The 16176-nt window shown below is 67.8% G+C and overlaps 3 protein-coding genes and 1 long non-coding RNA gene across 6 annotated transcripts; 3 read left to right on the top strand and 1 right to left on the bottom strand.

Moving 5' to 3' along the window:
• The first annotated feature begins 103 nt into the window (after window positions 1-103).
• Window positions 104-1653, top strand: LOC120392354. Its single transcript, XM_039517071.1, has 4 exons — window positions 104-190; window positions 735-1043; window positions 1190-1477; window positions 1544-1653. Exons 1-4 carry the CDS (start codon window positions 136-138, stop codon window positions 1651-1653), a joined length of 762 nt encoding a protein of 253 aa, XP_039373005.1. The 5' UTR covers window positions 104-135.
• Window positions 1654-1881: 228 nt separating this feature from the next.
• On the top strand, window positions 1882-3469 carry LOC120392504. The gene is made up of 3 exons (XR_005591703.1): window positions 1882-1921; window positions 2814-2908; window positions 3205-3469. It is a non-coding gene; the product is annotated as an uncharacterized LOC120392504 (long non-coding RNA).
• A 2376-nt stretch (window positions 3470-5845) lies between these two features.
• On the top strand, window positions 5846-10791 carry LOC120392490. 3 transcript variants are annotated; one of them, XM_039517281.1, is made up of 5 exons: window positions 5846-5952; window positions 7122-7445; window positions 7640-7984; window positions 8339-8471; window positions 9178-10791. In XM_039517281.1, the coding sequence occupies exons 1-5, from the start codon at window positions 5886-5888 to the stop codon at window positions 9191-9193; spliced, it is 885 nt and encodes a 294-aa protein (XP_039373215.1). In that variant the 5' UTR covers window positions 5846-5885; the 3' UTR covers window positions 9194-10791. The 3 variants fall into 3 exon arrangements, with proteins under 3 accessions (XP_039373215.1, XP_039373217.1, XP_039373216.1); XM_039517283.1 differs by having other exon boundaries at window positions 7122-7331; XM_039517282.1 differs by lacking the exon at window positions 8339-8471.
• On the bottom strand, window positions 10606-16166 carry LOC120392483. Its single transcript, XM_039517264.1, has 7 exons — window positions 16051-16166; window positions 14653-15006; window positions 14050-14394; window positions 12281-12401; window positions 11670-11704; window positions 11214-11290; window positions 10606-10805 (listed from the first exon to the last, which is right to left on the bottom strand). The coding sequence occupies exons 1-7, from the start codon at window positions 16115-16117 to the stop codon at window positions 10689-10691; spliced, it is 1116 nt and encodes a 371-aa protein (XP_039373198.1). The 5' UTR covers window positions 16118-16166; the 3' UTR covers window positions 10606-10688.
• Window positions 16167-16176: the final 10 nt, after the last annotated feature.

Below are 16176 nucleotides of genomic sequence, written 5' to 3' on the forward strand. Positions count from 1 at the left end.
GTGATAAGGGCCCCGGCCCCTGACTCAGCCCCGGAGGTGCCAACCGTGACGGCTCCCCCCATTTCCGCCCCCCCCCCCCGTCGGTTCCTGCCCGGGAGCGAGACGCAGACCCTGGCGGGGAGACGCCCTGAACCGATGGGCTCGGCCGTCTGGGTCCTGCTGGCCCTGCTGGCGCCCGGCCCGCTGCGGGGTGAGGGGCACTGGCAGAACTGGGCGGGGGCTGGCAGGGGCTGCGGGTCGGGAGTGAGGGGCACCGGCAGGGCTGGGGGGGGGCAGGGGCTGCGGGTCGGGAGTGAGGGGCACCGGCAGGGCTGGGGGCGGCAGGGGCTGCGGGTCGGGAGTGAGGGGCACCGGCAGGGCTGGGGGGGGCAGGGGCTGCGGGTCGGGAGTGAGGGGCACCGGCAGGGCTGGGGGCGGCAGGGGCTGCGGGTCGGGAGTGAGGGGCACCGGCGGAGCGGGGGGGGCAGGGGCTGCGGGTCGGGAGTGAGGGGCACCGGCAGAGCTGGGGGCAGGGCTGGGCTGGCAGGGTCTGCGGGTCGGGAGTGAGGGGCACCGGCAGGGCTGGGCTGGCAGGGGCTTTGGGTTGGGAGTGAGGGGCACCGGCAGAGCTGCGGGGGGCGGGGCTGCGGGTCGGGAGTGAGGAGCACCGGCAGCGCTGGGGGGGGGCAGGGCTGCGGGCGGCAGGGGCTGCGGGTCGGGAGTGAGGGGCACCGCTAACCCTTCCCCCCCCCCAGGTTCCCCCCCGCGGCTGGAGGTGCGGGGGGCCGGGGATCAGATCCTGCTGCCCTGCGGGGCTCCGGGCCCCCGGCTGCACTGGGTCTGGGCCCCCCGATACCCCAAATGTGCTGGCGACCCCGGAAACCTCGAAATCGCCCGGCTGCCCCCCGGGCCGGAGCCCCCCCAGTTCAGGGGGCGCCTGGACCCCCACCCCTCAGCCCCGGGGGCCCTGCTGCTCCGGGACCTGGTCATGAGCGACTCGGGGACCTTCACCTGCCACGGGGAGTCTGGGCCCGAGCCCCCCGTCCGGCTGGAGGTGACAGGAGGTGAGGCCAGACCCCCCCGGCCCCCCCGCCAGCTGTGGGGTCCCCAGGGGCTCCCCAGCCAGGGCCCCGCCCCCCCGCCAGCTGTGGGGTCCCCGGGGGCTCCCCAGCCAGGGCCCCCCCCGCTCACCCCCCTCTGCCCCCCCCAGGCTGTCGGAACAACCTCACCGTCTCCTCCAACCGGACGTCCCCCTCGGCCCTGACCCTCCGCTGCCGCCGCTGCCCCCTGCTGGCCGGCCCGGCCTCCTTCCGCTGGGTCCTCAACTCCCAGCCCCTGGGCAACCAGCGCTGGGCTACCAAGAGGGAGCAGGGGGCCACCGTGCGGCTGGACCCATCTCGGCGGGCGGCCTCGGGGCGCTGGGAATGTCGCCTCCTCGGCGCCGGCCCTGGGGGCTTTGAGATCTGCCTGGAGCCCCCCCTCAGGGCAGTGGGGGCAGGTACAATTGTGCCCCCCACCCTGCCCCACGGTGCCCCCTGCTGCCCTGAACCTGCCTCTGTTCCAGGCCCCGGCTCTGAGTTGGGGATCTGGGTCGTGGCGCCGGCGGCAGCTCTGGGTCTGATCGGGGCAGGGCTGGGTGCCTGGTGCCTGTGGAGACGGAGGCGGGGCAGGTGAGTCGGGGACCCAGGAGTCCGGGGAGCAGAGCCCCAGCTGGGCATGGAGAGGGAGGGAGGGACCCAGGAGTCCGGGGAGCAGGGCCCCAGCTGGGGTGGGGAGGAAGAGGGAGACCCAGGAGCCTGGGGAGTGGTAGCCCCACAGGGTGGGGGAAGGGACCCAGGAGTCCGGGGGTGGGGGTGGGGAGAAACGTGTTTTCATCGTGTCTCTTTCCCATTTTCTTCCTTCAGGATCCGACAGAATCGAAACAAACGAGAGAACGAAACAGGTGAGAGAGACAAACACTCCCAACCCCCCACCTGCAGGCCTGTTACCCCGATATCCCACCGCTCCCACCATGGGTCAGAGCCGTGGGGCCCAGCTATCCCGGTATCCCACCACTCCCACCATGGGGCCAGCTACCCCGGTATCCCACGGCTCCCACCATGAGGCCAAACCATGGGGCCAGGTATCCCACCTCTCCCACCATGGGTCGGACCCATGGCGCCCAGCTACCCTGGTATCCCACCACTCCCACCATGGGTCAGAGCCGTGGAGCCTAGCTACTCCGGTATCCCACCGCTCCCACCATAGGTCAGAGCCATGGGCCCAGATATCCCACCGCGGGTCAGAGCCGTGGGGCCCAGCTATCCCGGTATCCCACCTCTCCCACCATGGGGCCAGCTACCCTGGTATCCCACGGCTCCCACCATGAGGCCGAACCATGGGGCCAGGTATCCCACTTCTCCCACCATGGGTCAGAGCCGTGGAGCCCAGCTACCCCGGTATCCCGCCTCTTCCACCATAGGTCAGAGCCATGGGCCCAGATATCCCACGGCTCCCACCATGGGTCAGAGCCGTGAGGCCCAGATATCCCACCGTTCCCACCATGGGTCAGAGCCGTGGGGCCAGCTACTCTGGTATCCCACCGCTCCCACCATGGGTCAGAGCCGTGGGCCCAGCTACCCCGGTATCCTGCCTCGCCAGCTGAGTGCAGAGTGGATCCCAGGTCTCCTGCCTGAGTAGCCGGGTCCGTAACCCTCCCATGTTCAGTCCCTAAGGATCCAGTGGTGGGTAGTTCCACAGGTCGACCGGCTCCTTGCTCAGACCCCCCCCCCCCCCAGCACTATCCCATCCCTGCTTCCCTCTCCATTTTCTCCTTCTCTCCATCCTGTGCCAAGGAGCCCGCGGGCCCCGTTTATCCCCCTTGGAGGAGCCGCGGCTCGGAGCCAAATCGACCGAAAGACGCCTCGTGCCCCAGAGTCGGGAAAGAAAAGTGAGTGAGGTGGGGCTGGGCTAGCGGGGGCTGCGGGTCGGGAGTGAGGGGCACCGGCGGGGGCTGCGGGTCGGGAGTGAGGGGCACCGGCAGAGCGGGGGGGGCAGGGCTGGGCTGGCAGGTGCTGCGGGTCGGGAGTGAGGGCCGGGAGGGCTGGGCTGGGCTGGCAGGTGCTGCGGGTCGGGAGTGAGGGCCGGGGGCAGGGGCTGCGGGTCGGGAGTGAGGGGCACCGGCAGAGCTGGGGGGGGCAGCGGGTAACAGGGAAATCTCTAACTCATTAACCCTTCTCTCCCCAGGTCCCAGGCCCCCTGCTTTATGCTGAAGTCCAGCACCCCCTGGTGCCTCGAGCCCCACCCGCTCCCCCACACGGCACCACGGTCTATGCCACTATTGTGTGACCCCCACCTGAGCTGGCTCCGCTCCCCCCTCCTGAGTTGTGTTCACCCCCCGGCTCCGCTCCCAGGTGATGGGAAATGCAGCTGGAAGATGCTAGAAATCCCTGTTAAAGTCCTGTGGTGGGGAGTTCCCCAGGTTAACGGATTGTGGCATTAAAATCTGAGCTTGAACCCTCGTGTCTGTGATGTCACTTCTGTCCTCAAGACCCCAACCCTTGGGCCTGGCTCCGGGGGGTGGGGGTCAGGCAGACGCAGCTCCCCCTCCTTTCCTGCCCCAAACATCTGTGCAGAGCCCCCCACCCCACCCCACCCCGAGTCTCCGCTCCTGCCGAGGGACAAGTGACGATGGGGCAGTTCACGCCAAGCCCCCCTGCCTCCGTGGACAGGATTTGAACCCGCCACCCCCAGCTCTGCGCTCTGCCCGTTAACAGCACAAACCACTAGGTGGGAAGTGGGGAAAACCTGGGGGCTGGGAGCCAGGACACCTGGGTTCGAACCCCTGCGTGGAGAGGGATGTGGGGCCCAGTGGTTAGAGCAGGGGGTGGGAGCCCGGACTCCTGGGTTCTGTCCCTAGCACAGGGCGGCTACTGAACGAGGGCCCGTGTCACATCCTGGGCTTGGCTGGCTGCAGCTTCCTCTCTGCTGTAGCCCTGTGAACAACGCCCCTGCCCAGAGGCAGACGCCTCCCGGAGCCCCCGCTCCCCTCCCCGGCTCCACCATGCAGGCCCCTCTCCTGCCCCTGGCCCTCCCGCTTCTGCCAGCGGTGCCCCCGGGGGCCCAGCCAGGTGAGGAGCCGACCGGGCCGTGGGGCTGGGATCTCTCGCTCACTGGGTGGGGGCTCGGCCGGGGAACGTGGGGCTCAGCGGGGGCTCTGCCCTGGCCCCAGTGTGCTCAGTATGGAACCCAACTCCCAGCAGAGCCCCAGAGCTGGTGAGCCCTAAAAATCTCCCCCTGCGGTGTCACCTGGATGCCCCCCTCCCCTTCACTTCCTGTCCCAAACTTGTGTTCAGCTGTTACCCGCCCCAGAGGTGGCTGCATCTCTGCGCCAGGCCAGGGGTCCTCGTCACTCGAGCCCTCTCGTAGGCAGGAACCACTCGGCTCTGGTGTTCGCAGGCCCAGAGGTGACAGCAGAAGCCGGCTCGAGTGTGAGTCTCCCCTGCACCCTGACTGGGCCGGGGCTGAGCTGGCGGTGGGTCCCGCGGTACCCGCGCTGCGCTGGTGGCAGCGGTGGGATACAGACGATTTACACAGTGATGGCGGCCGGGGCAGCCAACGCTCCAGAGGGGAGGTTTCAGAAGCGGCTGCGGCTCCTAATGGATCAGGGCACCCGAACCTCCATCCTCGAACTCCGACCCCTCCACATGAACGACTCGGGGGCCTTCTTCTGTGCCAGCCCCAGGCAGGAGGCCCCACTGATCTCCATGACCGTCACGCCTGGTAACAGCACTGCTGGGGGGAGGGGAGCCAGGACGCCTGGGTTCTCTCCCTGGCTCTGGGAGGGGGTGGGGTTGAGGATTTTGATGGGGGGGCTATAGCCCGGAGCAGGGGGGGGTGGAGTGACAAGCAGCCAGCAGGGGCGGGTCGTTAACTGGACCCATCACTTTGGGCTCTGCCAACACAGGCTGCCCGGCCGGGGCGTCCATCGAAATGATCCCCCAGGGGCCAGTCGGGGAGGGAGCGTCTGTGTCGCTCTCCTGTACCCCCTGTGGGGCGCAGGGACCCACCACCCCCAGCAGGGGGCGCCATGTGGCGGCTCAATGGGAAGCCGCCACCAGACCCCACAGCCCTTCGGATCCTGAGGTCGAACACGGTGACGATAGAGGGTTTCTCCAGCTCGTTCGGGGGTCTGTGGAGCTGCCGCCTGCCTGGGGACCCCCCCGGTCTGGGGGCTACTGCCTGGAGCGCCACCCGGGGGCGCACGGGACCCAGGAGAGCCCCCCACCCGGCCCCACCCCCGTCAGTCCAGGTGCGTGTTCAGCCCTGTGTCCCTGTCAGTCAATGCAGCCACCTCTGGGGTGGGGCAGCTGGGTACCAGCCACACAGAACGGCGACGCCCCAGTGTTGGGGTGGGGTGGGGAGCGACGGGGGAGCCTGGAGGCCACGGGGGGAGGTCGGCTGGGACCCCCGAGTTTGGATCAGACCTGGGCGCTGGAGTCCACAGCCCACCTGTGGGGGGAAACGTACAAAGGGGTCCCTGTGCTGGCAGCCCCCTGTCCCGCCCCAGAGGTGGCTGCAGCCCAGCGCCCAGCGAGGGGCCATAGGCTCTGTGCACTGGGGAACCCGGGGCCGGCCGGCCAGCAGGTACCTGCCCCTTTCGCGCCAGCGCCCCCTGCTGCCTCCACCCCCTGTGTGGCTCCCCTGCCCTGCTCCCTGGGGCCATGGGGAGCCCTGACTGCCCAGGCGGAGCCCCCTGCTACCCCCCCAGTGCCGGAGCGAAGGGGTTGCAGCTGCCCGAGCTCTGTGGGTTTCCTGGTTGCTTCACCACCTCCTTCCTCTTCCCCTCAGCGGCCGGGAACGAGGCCCCTCCCCAGAGCCAGCTGCCCCCAGAGGCCCCTCTGCCCGGATCACCCCCCAGCGCCACCATGCGCCCCCAGCTCCTGCCCCTGGCCCTTGCGCTCCTGGCAGCGCTGCCCCCGGGGGCGCAGGCAGGTAAGGAGCCGACCCGGCGGGGGCCGGGCCTCTCTGCCAGGCGGGGTGGGGCCGGGGCCGGGGCCGAGCTCGGCCGGGGCGGCAGCCAACGGGGCGGGAGGCTCAGGGCTTGTCCCAGGGCCGAGGGGTCCCTGGATAACCAGCCGCCCCGCCCCAGAGGTGGCTGCATCTCCGCCCCGGGGCAGGGGTCCCTGGATAACCAGCTGCCCCGCCCCCAGAGGTGGCTGCATCTCCACACGGGGGAGGGGTCCCTGGATAACTGGCCACCCCGCCCCAGAGGTGGCTGCATCTCCGCCCCGGGGGAGGGGTCCCTGGATAACCGGCCGCCCCGCCCCAGAGGTGGCTGCATCTCCGCCCCGGGGGAGGGGTCCCGGTATAACCGGCCGCCCCGCCCCAGAGGTGGCTGCAGCTCCACACTGGGGAGGTCTCTCTGGATCCCCAGACTCGCCAGTGGTGATTCCCTGACACCACTGGCCGGTCGGCCACCTCCCCGGGGCACGGCCAGGCCTGGCCTGGCTGGCAGAGGGGCTGGGGGCGAGGGGGGAGGAGAGCGGCTGCCCATGACCCACGGGGCGTAACACGCCTCAGAGCAGCTGAACGGGGACGGGCTCACAGCCAGGCACGAAGGGGCCCAGACCCCGGGCAGGGTCGCGCTGCAGCGGAAGCCGGGGCAGCGTTTGCCTGGGGCTGGGGCAGCCACACTGGTTTGTAACCCCCACCCACCCCCGGGCTCCGGTGTCTCCGCGACGTCTGTCTGGCCGCCCGTGTCCCAGACACCCTGGCTGCCCTCGCCGGGGGGGGGGACTTGTCCTGCCTGCAGCCTGGCGCCCCCTCGGGGACGGACGCAGGGCCGCAGCCGGGAGCTGGTAGCGGCCTCGCCCGGCCCCTGTGGATAAACACTGCCAGGCCAAGGGGCTGCGGGCAGGGCGTTGTCAGGGGTTACCGGTGCTGAACGGTGACCCCCTTTGCTCGTTAGCAAGGGGGGGCTCTTAGGGTCACAGGGGGATCCCTGTATACGGGCCCCACCCCAGAGCTAGCTGCATCGCAACACTGGGCAAGGGGATCCCTGTATAATCAGCCACCCCACCCCAGAGGTGGCTGCATCTCAGCACCAGGCGAGGGGTCCCTGTCTCTCCAGGGCAGGACCCATCTGGCTCTGGTGTTCGCAGGCCCGGAGGTGACGGCAGAAGCCGGCTTGAGTGCGAGTCTCCCCTGCAACCTGACGGGGCCAGAGCTGAGCTGGCGGTGGGTCCCGCGGTACCCGCGCTGCGCTGGTGGCAGCGGTGGGATACAGACGATCTACACAGTGACGGCAGCCGGGGCACACGATGCTCCAGAGGGGAGGTTTCAGAAGCGGCTGCGTTTCCTAATGGATCAGGGTACCCGAACCTTCGTCCTCCAACTCCAACCCCTCCACATGAGCGACTCGGGGGCCTTCTTCTGTGCCAGCCCCAGGCAGGAGGCCCCACCCATCTCCGTGACCGTCACCCCCGGTAACGGCTCTGCCGGGGGGCTGGGAGCCAGGACGCCTGGGTTCTCTCCTCGCTCTGGGAGGGGGGAAGGTTGAGGATTTTGATGGGGGGGCTATAGCCTGGAGCGGGGGGGGGGCGCGGGGGGTGGAGTGACAAGCAGCCAGCAGGGGGCGGGTCGTTAACTGGCTCCATCACTTTGGGCTCTGCCCCCACAGGCTGCCCGGCCGGGGCGTCCATCGAAATGATCCCCCAGGGGCCGGTCGTGGAGGGAGCGTCTGTGTCGCTCTCCTGTTCCCCCTGTGGGGCGCAGGGACCCACCTCACCCCCAGCAGGGGGCGCCACGTGGCGGCTCAATGGGGAGACGCTACCAAACTCCACAGGCCTTCGGATCCTGAGGGCCAAGGTGACAATAGTGGATTTCTCCAGCCGCTGGGAGGGTCTGTGGAGCTGCCGCCTGCCTGGGGATCCCCCCCGGTCTGGGGGCTACTGCCTGGAGCGTGACCCGGGGGCGCACGGGACCCAGGAGAGCCCCCCACCCGGCCCCTCCCCCGTCAGTCCAGGTGCGTATTCAGCCCTGTGTCCCTGGCAGTCAATGCAGCCACCTCTGGGGCGGGGCAGCTGGGTACCAGCCACACAGAACGGCGACGCCCCAGCAGTGGGGTGGGGAGCGACGGGGGGAGGTCGGCTGGGACCCTCGAGTTTGGATCAGACCTGGGCGCTGGGGTCCACAACCCACCTGTGGGGGAAACGTACCAAGGGGTCCCTGTGCTGGCAGCGCCTGTCCCGCCCCAGAGGTGGCTGCAGCCCAGCGCCGGGCGGGGGGTCCCTGGGTAACCAGCCCCTGTCCCGCCCCAGAGGTGGCTGCAGCTCCGCTCTGGGTTCGTGGCCGCTCAAGCGTCTGTCTCTGGTCCCAGGCTCGGCGCCCGGCCGCGGCGGGGGGGTGACGGTGCTGGCCCTGCGCTGCGGCCTCGCCTTCCTCTTCCTCAGCGCCAGCCTCGGGGCCGTCGGCTTCGTGCACTGGAGAACCCGGGCCCGGCCGGCCGGCAGGTACCCGCCCCCGTCCCCCAGCGCCCCCTGCTGCCCCCCTGCTGCCCCCGCCCCTGCGGGCTCCCTGCCCCACAGCCCAGCGCCCCTGCGGGCTCCCCTGCTGCCCCCACCCCGCTCCCCACAGCCCAGCGCCCCTGTGGGCTCCCCTGCTCCTAGCGCCCCTGCGGGCTCCTGCCCCTGCAGCCCAAACCCCTGCTGCCCCCACCCCGCCCCGTTCCCCAGCGCGCCCTGCGGGCCTCCCTGCCCCGCTGCCCAACCCCCCCTGCTGCCCCCCCCCCCGCTCCCCACAGCCCAGCGCCCCCTGCGGGGCTCCCCCTGCCCCCCCGCTGCCCAACCCCCCCTGCTGCCCCCCACCCCGCTCCCCACAGCCCAGCGCCCCTGCGGGCTCCCCTGCCCCGCTGCCCAACCCCTGCTGCCCCCACCCCGCTCCCGCAGCCCAGCGCGCCTGCGGGCTCCCTGCCCCGTTACCCAACCCCTGCTGCCCCCACCCCGTTCCCTGCAGGCCAGCGCCCCGCGGGCTCCCTGCCCCGCTGCCCAACCCCTGCTGCCCCCACCCCGCCTCCCACAGCCCAGCGCCTGCGGGCTCCCTGCCCTGCTCCCAGGGGCAATGGGGAGCCCTGACTGCCAGGGCAGAGCCCCGCTGCCCCCGCTGCTCTCTGCCGTGGGCCTCACACGCCGTCTGTCTCCCTCCTTTCCTGTCTTTCAGGCCCCAGCGGGACTGAGGCCTCCGCTCCCGGGCGCTGCGTCCACCCTGCACTGACCCCCACCCCCTTCCACTCGCCTGCGACGCCGGAAACTCCCCTCTGGGCCCCCATCCGCTCTGCTCACCGACCATGTATTTACTACACATAATGTAGGACCTACATTATTATTCCCCCCGGCAGGAGTACAGAATGGCCAGTTCCCGCGCTCAGGGCCCCCCTGGGAACGGCCCTGGCCCTGCTGTTGCCTGGGGAAGGTGAATGTTGGACACACAACCTGCAGCCACTTTGTGTACAGCTCGGCTTGTTTACAAACATAACGTAGGCCCTATAGGAAGGTTCTGCCAGGGCAGGAGCTGAGGGAATCCCTCCCCTTTGGAGACGCCTTAACGTGCTTTGCACGACCTCCTCCCGTTGTTTACAGTTGATTTGTTTGCGATACATAAGGTAGGACCTACCCTATTTTCCCCAGGAGACAGGATGAGAGAGGGACCGGTTCCCATGGACCTTGTCCCACTGGACCCAACCCCCGCCCCCCCCCATCCCGCTCTTTTTTGATGCTTTGGTTTGTTTACAATACAAAATGTAGGACCTACAATATTGTAGTCAGGGCGTCATAATGTAAGAGCCCCCAGCTGCTGCCACTTGGAGAAGTAGAAAATGTCCTTTGGGGCTAGTACCCGTTGTGTTTACACTTGGGTTTCTGTACAGTACACAGGGTAGGACCTACAATATTATTCTCAGCAGTCAGGAAGACCAGGCCACTGGTTGCCATGAGCAGGAGCCCCACCCATCTCCCACGGTATTCCACCGTTTGGACCAGCAAAAAAATAGATTCTGTTTGTTTACAGTTTATCTTGTTTACAATACATCATGTAGGACCTACAATATTGTTCTCAGTGGACTATAATGGAGGGGGGACTGGTTCCTCATTGGGAATACCCCTAATCTTCTTCTAACAATTGGAGAAGAAAGTGGGGGTAAAACTATACACAACTCATGTACATTTTGTTTATGCTTTGATTTGTTTGCAATATATAATGTAGGACCTACCATATTGTTTGTGGATTGTGACTGATTCCCATCAGCACCAGTTTCCTTGGCCATACACCCTCCCTCCCCCTCCCACTCCTTCTAGCCATACAAAATTTCATTCATGGGCAGCGCTCACTTTATTTACACCTTGCATTGTTTATGATACATAATGTAGGACCTATGACGTGACTCCCAGGGGGTAGGAACGGAGACGGGGCCCCTCCTCCTGTCTGTTGCCAGTTGAAACCTCAGAAAACTTCACAGGGGCCATGCCCCACTTGGACTTGTTTACAATACATAATGTAGGACCTACAATATTGTCAACCCAGTTCCCCCACCCCCCCCCAACCCAGACCAGAGAATTGGTCTCATAGACCCTCCCCCACCCACACCCTAATCACCTGGGGCTGGGAGTCTCCAGGGAAGGGGGCGTCTTTCCCCGAGCTGGGGCCTGGCCGTGCCCCAGAGGTGCCCGCGCTCGTCAGCCGTGGCCGGTGGCCAGCTCGGAGTAGATGGTGGCCGGGCTGGTTTCCACCCTGGCCCCGGCCCCGCGGGGCGCCTGGAAGTGCACGGTGCTGTACGAGATCCCCTCGGGGCCCTGCGGAGAGCGGGCAGGACAGAGCGGGGTTAGGGGGGCGTTACGGCCCCGGGGGCGAGCGACCCGCTGAGCGAGCTGATGGCAGAGCGCCCCCTAGTGAGCGCCCGCAGCCCAGCGCCCCCTGACTGCCAGGGGAGAGCCCCCTGCTCAGCCCCCCCGCCCCCTGGCGAGCCCCCCCCCTGCTCCCCCCGACCAGCGCCCCCTGCTGACCCCCACCCATTCCCCTGCCCCCTGCTCAGCCCCCGCCCCCTGCTGAGACCCCAGGCTGCTCCCCAGCCCAGCGCCCCCTGTTCAGCCCGCAGCCGAGCCCCCATCTCAGCCCCCCAATCCCTTGCCAAGCCCCCACCCCGCTCCCCCCACCCAGTGCCTCCGGCCGAGTCCCCCCCCCCCGACTGCCAGGGGAGTCACCTCGCCATCAGGGTGGGGGTCGGGGGACGGCGGCTTCTGCTCGGCTCTGGCAGGCGCGGGGGGGCCGGGCTGCTCCGCTGGGAACAGAGAGAGACAGTGAAAGGTGACGGAGGCCACGGCTTGGGCCACCAGCCCCCCCGAGGGGACAGGCCCCTGCCCCGTTCCCCACCCCCCTGAGCCAGCCAGTCCCGGCCCGGGGGCCGGGGGGGGCCGGCGCCCCCCAGCGGGGACAGGCCCCTGCCCCATTCCCTGCCCCCCTGAGCCAGCCAGTCCCCGCCCTGGGGCCGGGGGGAGCCGGAGCCCCCTAGAGGGGACAGGCCCCTGCCCCATTCCCCGCCCCCCTGAGCCAGCCAGTCCCTGCCCCCCTGAGCCAGCCAGTCCCGCCCTGGGGCTGGGGGGAGCTGGAGCCCCCCAGAGGGGACAGGCCCCTGCCCCATTCCCCGCCCCGCCGCTCACCTGCTCGCTCCGATTTTCTGTCCATTTCCGTCACCCTGGGGGTCGCGCGGGGGGGGGGGAGGGGGACAGTTAGAGGCAGGGAAATGCCTGGACCAGGCCCAGCCCCTATGGAATAACCCCCTATAGCAGCCAGTGGCCTCCCCCCCAGAGAATCCCCTGCCCTACGGCCCCCAGGCTGCCCCACTGCCTCAGGCCCCCACAGAGGAACTCTCCCGCTATCCCTTCACCAGCCCCCTATAGGGTCTATACCCACCCAGGGTACAGAGCTCTGTGTCTGCCTCTCCCGGCCCCTATAGAGCGGCATCCCCTATAGCCCCCAGCCTGGGCCCCTCCCCTATGGACTAGGATGGCCTGTATGTACCAGCCCCTATAGGACACCCCACCCTTCAGTCCCCAATCGCCCCCCGTCCCCTATAGAAATATTTTCCCCTATAGCCCCATTAGCCCCCATGGGACCCCCCCGACTCCCTCCCCATCCTGCCCCCCCATGGAATCTCCCCCTATCGCTGCCCCAGTCCATCCCCCCCCCCCATGGACTGACCCCACCTACCTCCCCCGCCCCCCGGGATTGTTCAGCCCCCAGCACCGCCCCCCCCATCGCCCCCCTGTACCTGGCGGCCCTGGCCCGGCGCCTCCTACAGCAAATAACAGCGACGATGCCCACGAGGACCAGGCCCAGCGCGGCCCCCGCGCAGCCCCCGACCAGAGCCAGGAGCGAGGTGGGATTGGGGCCTGGGGAAAGAATTGGGGCTGGGATCACTCGCCGGGCGCTGAGCTGCAGCCACCTCTGGGGCGGGACACGGGGCTGGTTACAGGGGACCCCTCGCCGGGCGCTGAGCTGCAGCCACCTCTGGGGCGGGACACGGGGCTGGTTACAGGGGACCCCTCGCCGGGCGCTGAGCTGCAGCCGCCTCTGGGGCGGGACAGGGGCTGGTTACACGGGGACCCCTCTCCGGGTGCTGAGCTGCAGCCACCTCTGGGGTGCATAGGCACTGACGTCCCCTATTCCCAGTGGGTGCCCAACACCTCCCTCCACCCATGGCCCTGCTCCTGCACCGCTGCCACCCCAGCCCCATTCCACCCCCTCCCCCCAAGTCCCCGCCCCGGCCCTGCCTCTTCTGCACTTCCTCCCCTGAGCGGGGAAAGTCCTAATCGCTGCCAAACAGCTGTTAGGCAGCAGGAAGTTCTGGGAGGGAGGGGGAGAAGGAGGCGAGGAGGGGGGAGCTTGGCTGCTGGTGGGTGCGGTGCACCCACTAATTTTTCCCCGTGGGTGCTCCAGCCCTGGAGCACCCACAGAGTCGGCGCCTACGCTGGGGTGGGGCGTGGGGGCTGGTTACACAGGGATCCCTTGCCCAGTGCTGAGGTGCAGCCACCTCTGGGTGGGAGCTGGGGAACAGCCACTGGGAACGGCTTCACCCAGGGCTGGTGCCTTTCATTTCTCCGCCACTCGGCCGGTCGCCTGCAGCCCCAGCTGAGCTGGAATCGGGCGGAGACGCGAGGCGGGCGCAGGGCCTGGGGAGATCCGCTCATGTCATAAACAGATGGTAAAGGGTTAATGTCTCTTTTACCTGGAAAGGGTTAACAAGCTCAGGTAACCTGGCTGACACCTGACCAGAGGCCCAATCAGGGGACAAGATACTTTCAAACCTCGGTGGAGGGAAGCCTTTGTCTGGGTTCTGTGTTGGGGGGGTTGTTCTCTTTTGGGCTCTACGAGGGGCCAGACGTACATCCAGGCTCTCCAAGCTTCCTGAAATATTCTCTCCTAGTCAGTACAGTGAGTAGTAGAAAGGCGGGTTAGTCTTTTGATTGATTTCTGTATTTGCAAATGTGTATTTGCTGGAACAATATTTTACCTCTTTGCTGTACTTAAGCTAGAGTCCCTCTAGTTTTTATAAGCTGGACCCTGTAAACTTCCATCCGGGTTTTACAGAGAGAGCTTTTACTTTTTCTTTCTTTAATTAAAAGCTTTTCTTTTTAAGAACCTGACTGATTTTTCCCTTGTTTGAGGCCCCAGGGGATTAGTCTGACTCACCAGGGACAGGTGGGGGAAGAGAGGAGAGGGGAAGGTGAATCCCTTTTTGTTTTAGATTCAAGGCGTTTGAATCAAAGCAGTTTTCCCTGACGACCAAGGGAGGGGAAGTCTGGGAGGGGGAAAGGTGGGGAAATGGTTTATTTCCCTTTGTGTTAAGATCCCAGGAGTTTGGATCTGGGCTCCCCAGGGAAGGTTTGGGGGGACAGGGAGTGTGCCAAAACACTCTATTTTTGGCTGGTGGCAGTGTTACCAGATCTAAGCTGGGATTTAAGCTTAGAAGGATCCATGCAGGTCCCCAGCTTTTGGACGCTAAAGTTCAAAGTGGGGAACAAACCTATGACAGCTCACCTGGACTGACGGGGGAGGGGCCGGGTGGGGGGCTCTCCTGGGTCCCGTGGGCCCCCGGGTGGCGCTCCAGGCAGTAGCCCCCAGACCGGGGGGGATCCCCAGGCAGGTGGCAGCTCCACAGACCCTCGAACCGGCTGGAGAAACCCTCTATCGTCACCTTGGCCCTCAGGATCCGAAGGGCTGTGGGGTCTGGCGGCGACTTCCCATTGAGCCGCCACATGTCGCCCCCTGCTGGGGGTGAGGTGGGTCCCTGCGCCCCACAGGGGGAACAGGAGAGCGACAGAAACGCTCCCTCCACGACCGGCCCCTGGGGGACTGCGGTGATGGACGCGCCGGCCGGGCAGCCTGTGGGGGCAGAGCCCAAAGTGATGGATCCAGTTAACAACACCCCCCTGCTGGCTGCTTGTCACTCCACCCTCCCGCCCCAGGCTATAGCCCCCCATCAAAACCCTCAACCCCTCCCTACCTTTCAAAGATGGGAGAGAACCCAGTTAGTCCTGACTCCCAGCCCCCTCTACTCTGACCCACCAGCCCCACTGCCCTCCCAGAGCCCAGGATGGAACCCAGGTGTCCTGGCTCCCCGCCCCCCGGCAGAGCCGTTACCGGGGGTGACGGTCACGGAGATCAATGGGGCCTCCTGGCTGGGGCTGGCACAGAAGAAGGCCCCCGAGTCGTTCATGTGGAGGGGTCGGAGTTCGAGGATGGAGGGTTGGTTTCCCCAACTCGTTAGGAGCCGCAGCCGCTTCTGAAATCTCCCCTCCGGAGCGTCGTGTTCCCCGGCCGCCGTCACTGTGTAAATCGTCTGTATCCCACTGCTGCCACCAGCGCAGAGCGGGTACCGCGGGACCCACAGCCAGCTCAGCCTCGGCCCCGTCAGGGTGCAGGACAGATTCACACGTGAGCCGGCTACTGCCGTCACCTCCGGGCCTGCGAACACCAGAGCCGAGTGGTTCCTGCCTACAAGAGAGTAAAAGTGACGGACCCCTCCCCCGGGGCTGAGATGCAGCCACCTCTGGGGTGGAGTGGCTGATTATACAGGGATCCCCTTGCCCAGTGTTGCACCGAGCTCTGGGGTGGGGCCCGTATACAGGGATCCCTAGGAGCCCCCCCTTGCTAACGAGCAAAGGGGGTCGCTGTTCACCCCTGACAAAGCTCCGCCCGCAGCCCCTCGGCCTGGCAGGGTTTATCCACAGGGGCCGGGCGAGGCCGCTACCAGCTCCCGGCTGCGGCCCTGCGTCCGTCCCCAAGGGGGCGCCAGGCTGCAGGCAGGACAAGCCGCCCGCGGGCATCACGCCACACGGCCCCCAGCACCCGGCTCCTGTCACTCAGGCCGTCTTCTGCCAGGGCCCGGCCTGCAGGAGCCCCGGCCGTGCCGCCGAGGGGCCGGCTGCACCCGCATCGCGCGACACCAGCGTCCTGGGGACGGAGGGGCCGAGCCGGAGTCAAGCCAGGCCCCCGGGCCCGTTGCTTTGCAGTGTGGACGCAGCCCCGCCGGGCTCATCGTTATACAGGAACCCCTCCCCCGGGGCGGAGATGCAGCCACCTCTGGGGCGGGGCGGCTGGTTATCCAGGGACCCCTCCCCCGGGGCGGAGATGCAGCCACCTCTGGGGCGGGGCGGCTGGTTATACGGGGACCCCTCCCCCGGGGCGGAGATGCAGCCACCTCTGGGGCGGGGCGGCTGGTTATACCGGGACCCCTCCCCCGGGGCGGAGCTGCAGCCACCTCTGGGGTGGGGCGGCTGGTTATCCAGGGACCCCTCCCCCGGGGCGGAGATGCAGCCACCTCTGGGGTGGGGCGGCTAGTTATCCAGGGACCCCTCCCCCATGTGGAGATGCAGCCACCTCTGGGGCAGGGCGGCTGGTTATACCGGGACTCCTGGGCCCTGGGACAAGCCCTGAGCCTCCCGCCCCGTTGGCTGCCGCCCCGGCCGAGCCCAGCCCCAGCCCCGGCCCCACCCCGCCTGGCAGAGAGGCCCGGCACCCGCCGAGTTGGCTCCTTACCTGCCTGCGCCCCCGGGGGCAGCGCTGCCAGGAGGGCGAGGGCCAGGGGCAGGAGCTGGGGGCGCATGGTGGAGCTGGGGGGTGATCCGGGCAGAGGGGCCTCTGGGGGCAGCTGGCTCTGGGGAG

The sequence above is a fragment of the Mauremys reevesii genome, unplaced genomic scaffold, assembly GCF_016161935.1.
Source record: "Mauremys reevesii isolate NIE-2019 unplaced genomic scaffold, ASM1616193v1 Contig1, whole genome shotgun sequence".
NCBI lineage: Eukaryota > Metazoa > Chordata > Testudines > Geoemydidae > Mauremys > Mauremys reevesii.

Coding starts and splice junctions, on each gene's coding strand:
- LOC120392483 (XM_039517264.1), bottom strand. CDS start 16,117: ATGCGCCCCCAGCTCCTGCCCCTGGCCCTCGCCCTCCTGGCAGCGCTG. Junction 11,291..11,669: donor CAGAAAATCGGAGCGAGCAG/GTGAGCGGCGGG, acceptor CTCTGTTCCCAG/CGGAGCAGCCCGGCCCCCCC. Junction 10,806..11,213: donor ACCCCCACCCTGATGGCGAG/GTGACTCCCCTG, acceptor CGCTCTCCGCAG/GGCCCCGAGGGGATCTCGTA.
- LOC120392490 (XM_039517281.1), top strand. CDS start 5,886: ATGCGCCCCCAGCTCCTGCCCCTGGCCCTTGCGCTCCTGGCAGCGCTG. Junction 5,953..7,121: donor GCCCCCGGGGGCGCAGGCAG/GTAAGGAGCCGA, acceptor TGGTGTTCGCAG/GCCCGGAGGTGACGGCAGAA. Junction 7,985..8,338: donor CCCCTCCCCCGTCAGTCCAG/GTGCGTATTCAG, acceptor CTCTGGTCCCAG/GCTCGGCGCCCGGCCGCGGC.
- LOC120392354 (XM_039517071.1), top strand. CDS start 136: ATGGGCTCGGCCGTCTGGGTCCTGCTGGCCCTGCTGGCGCCCGGCCCG. Junction 191..734: donor GGCGCCCGGCCCGCTGCGGG/GTGAGGGGCACT, acceptor CCCCCCCCCCAG/GTTCCCCCCCGCGGCTGGAG. Junction 1,044..1,189: donor CCGGCTGGAGGTGACAGGAG/GTGAGGCCAGAC, acceptor TGCCCCCCCCAG/GCTGTCGGAACAACCTCACC.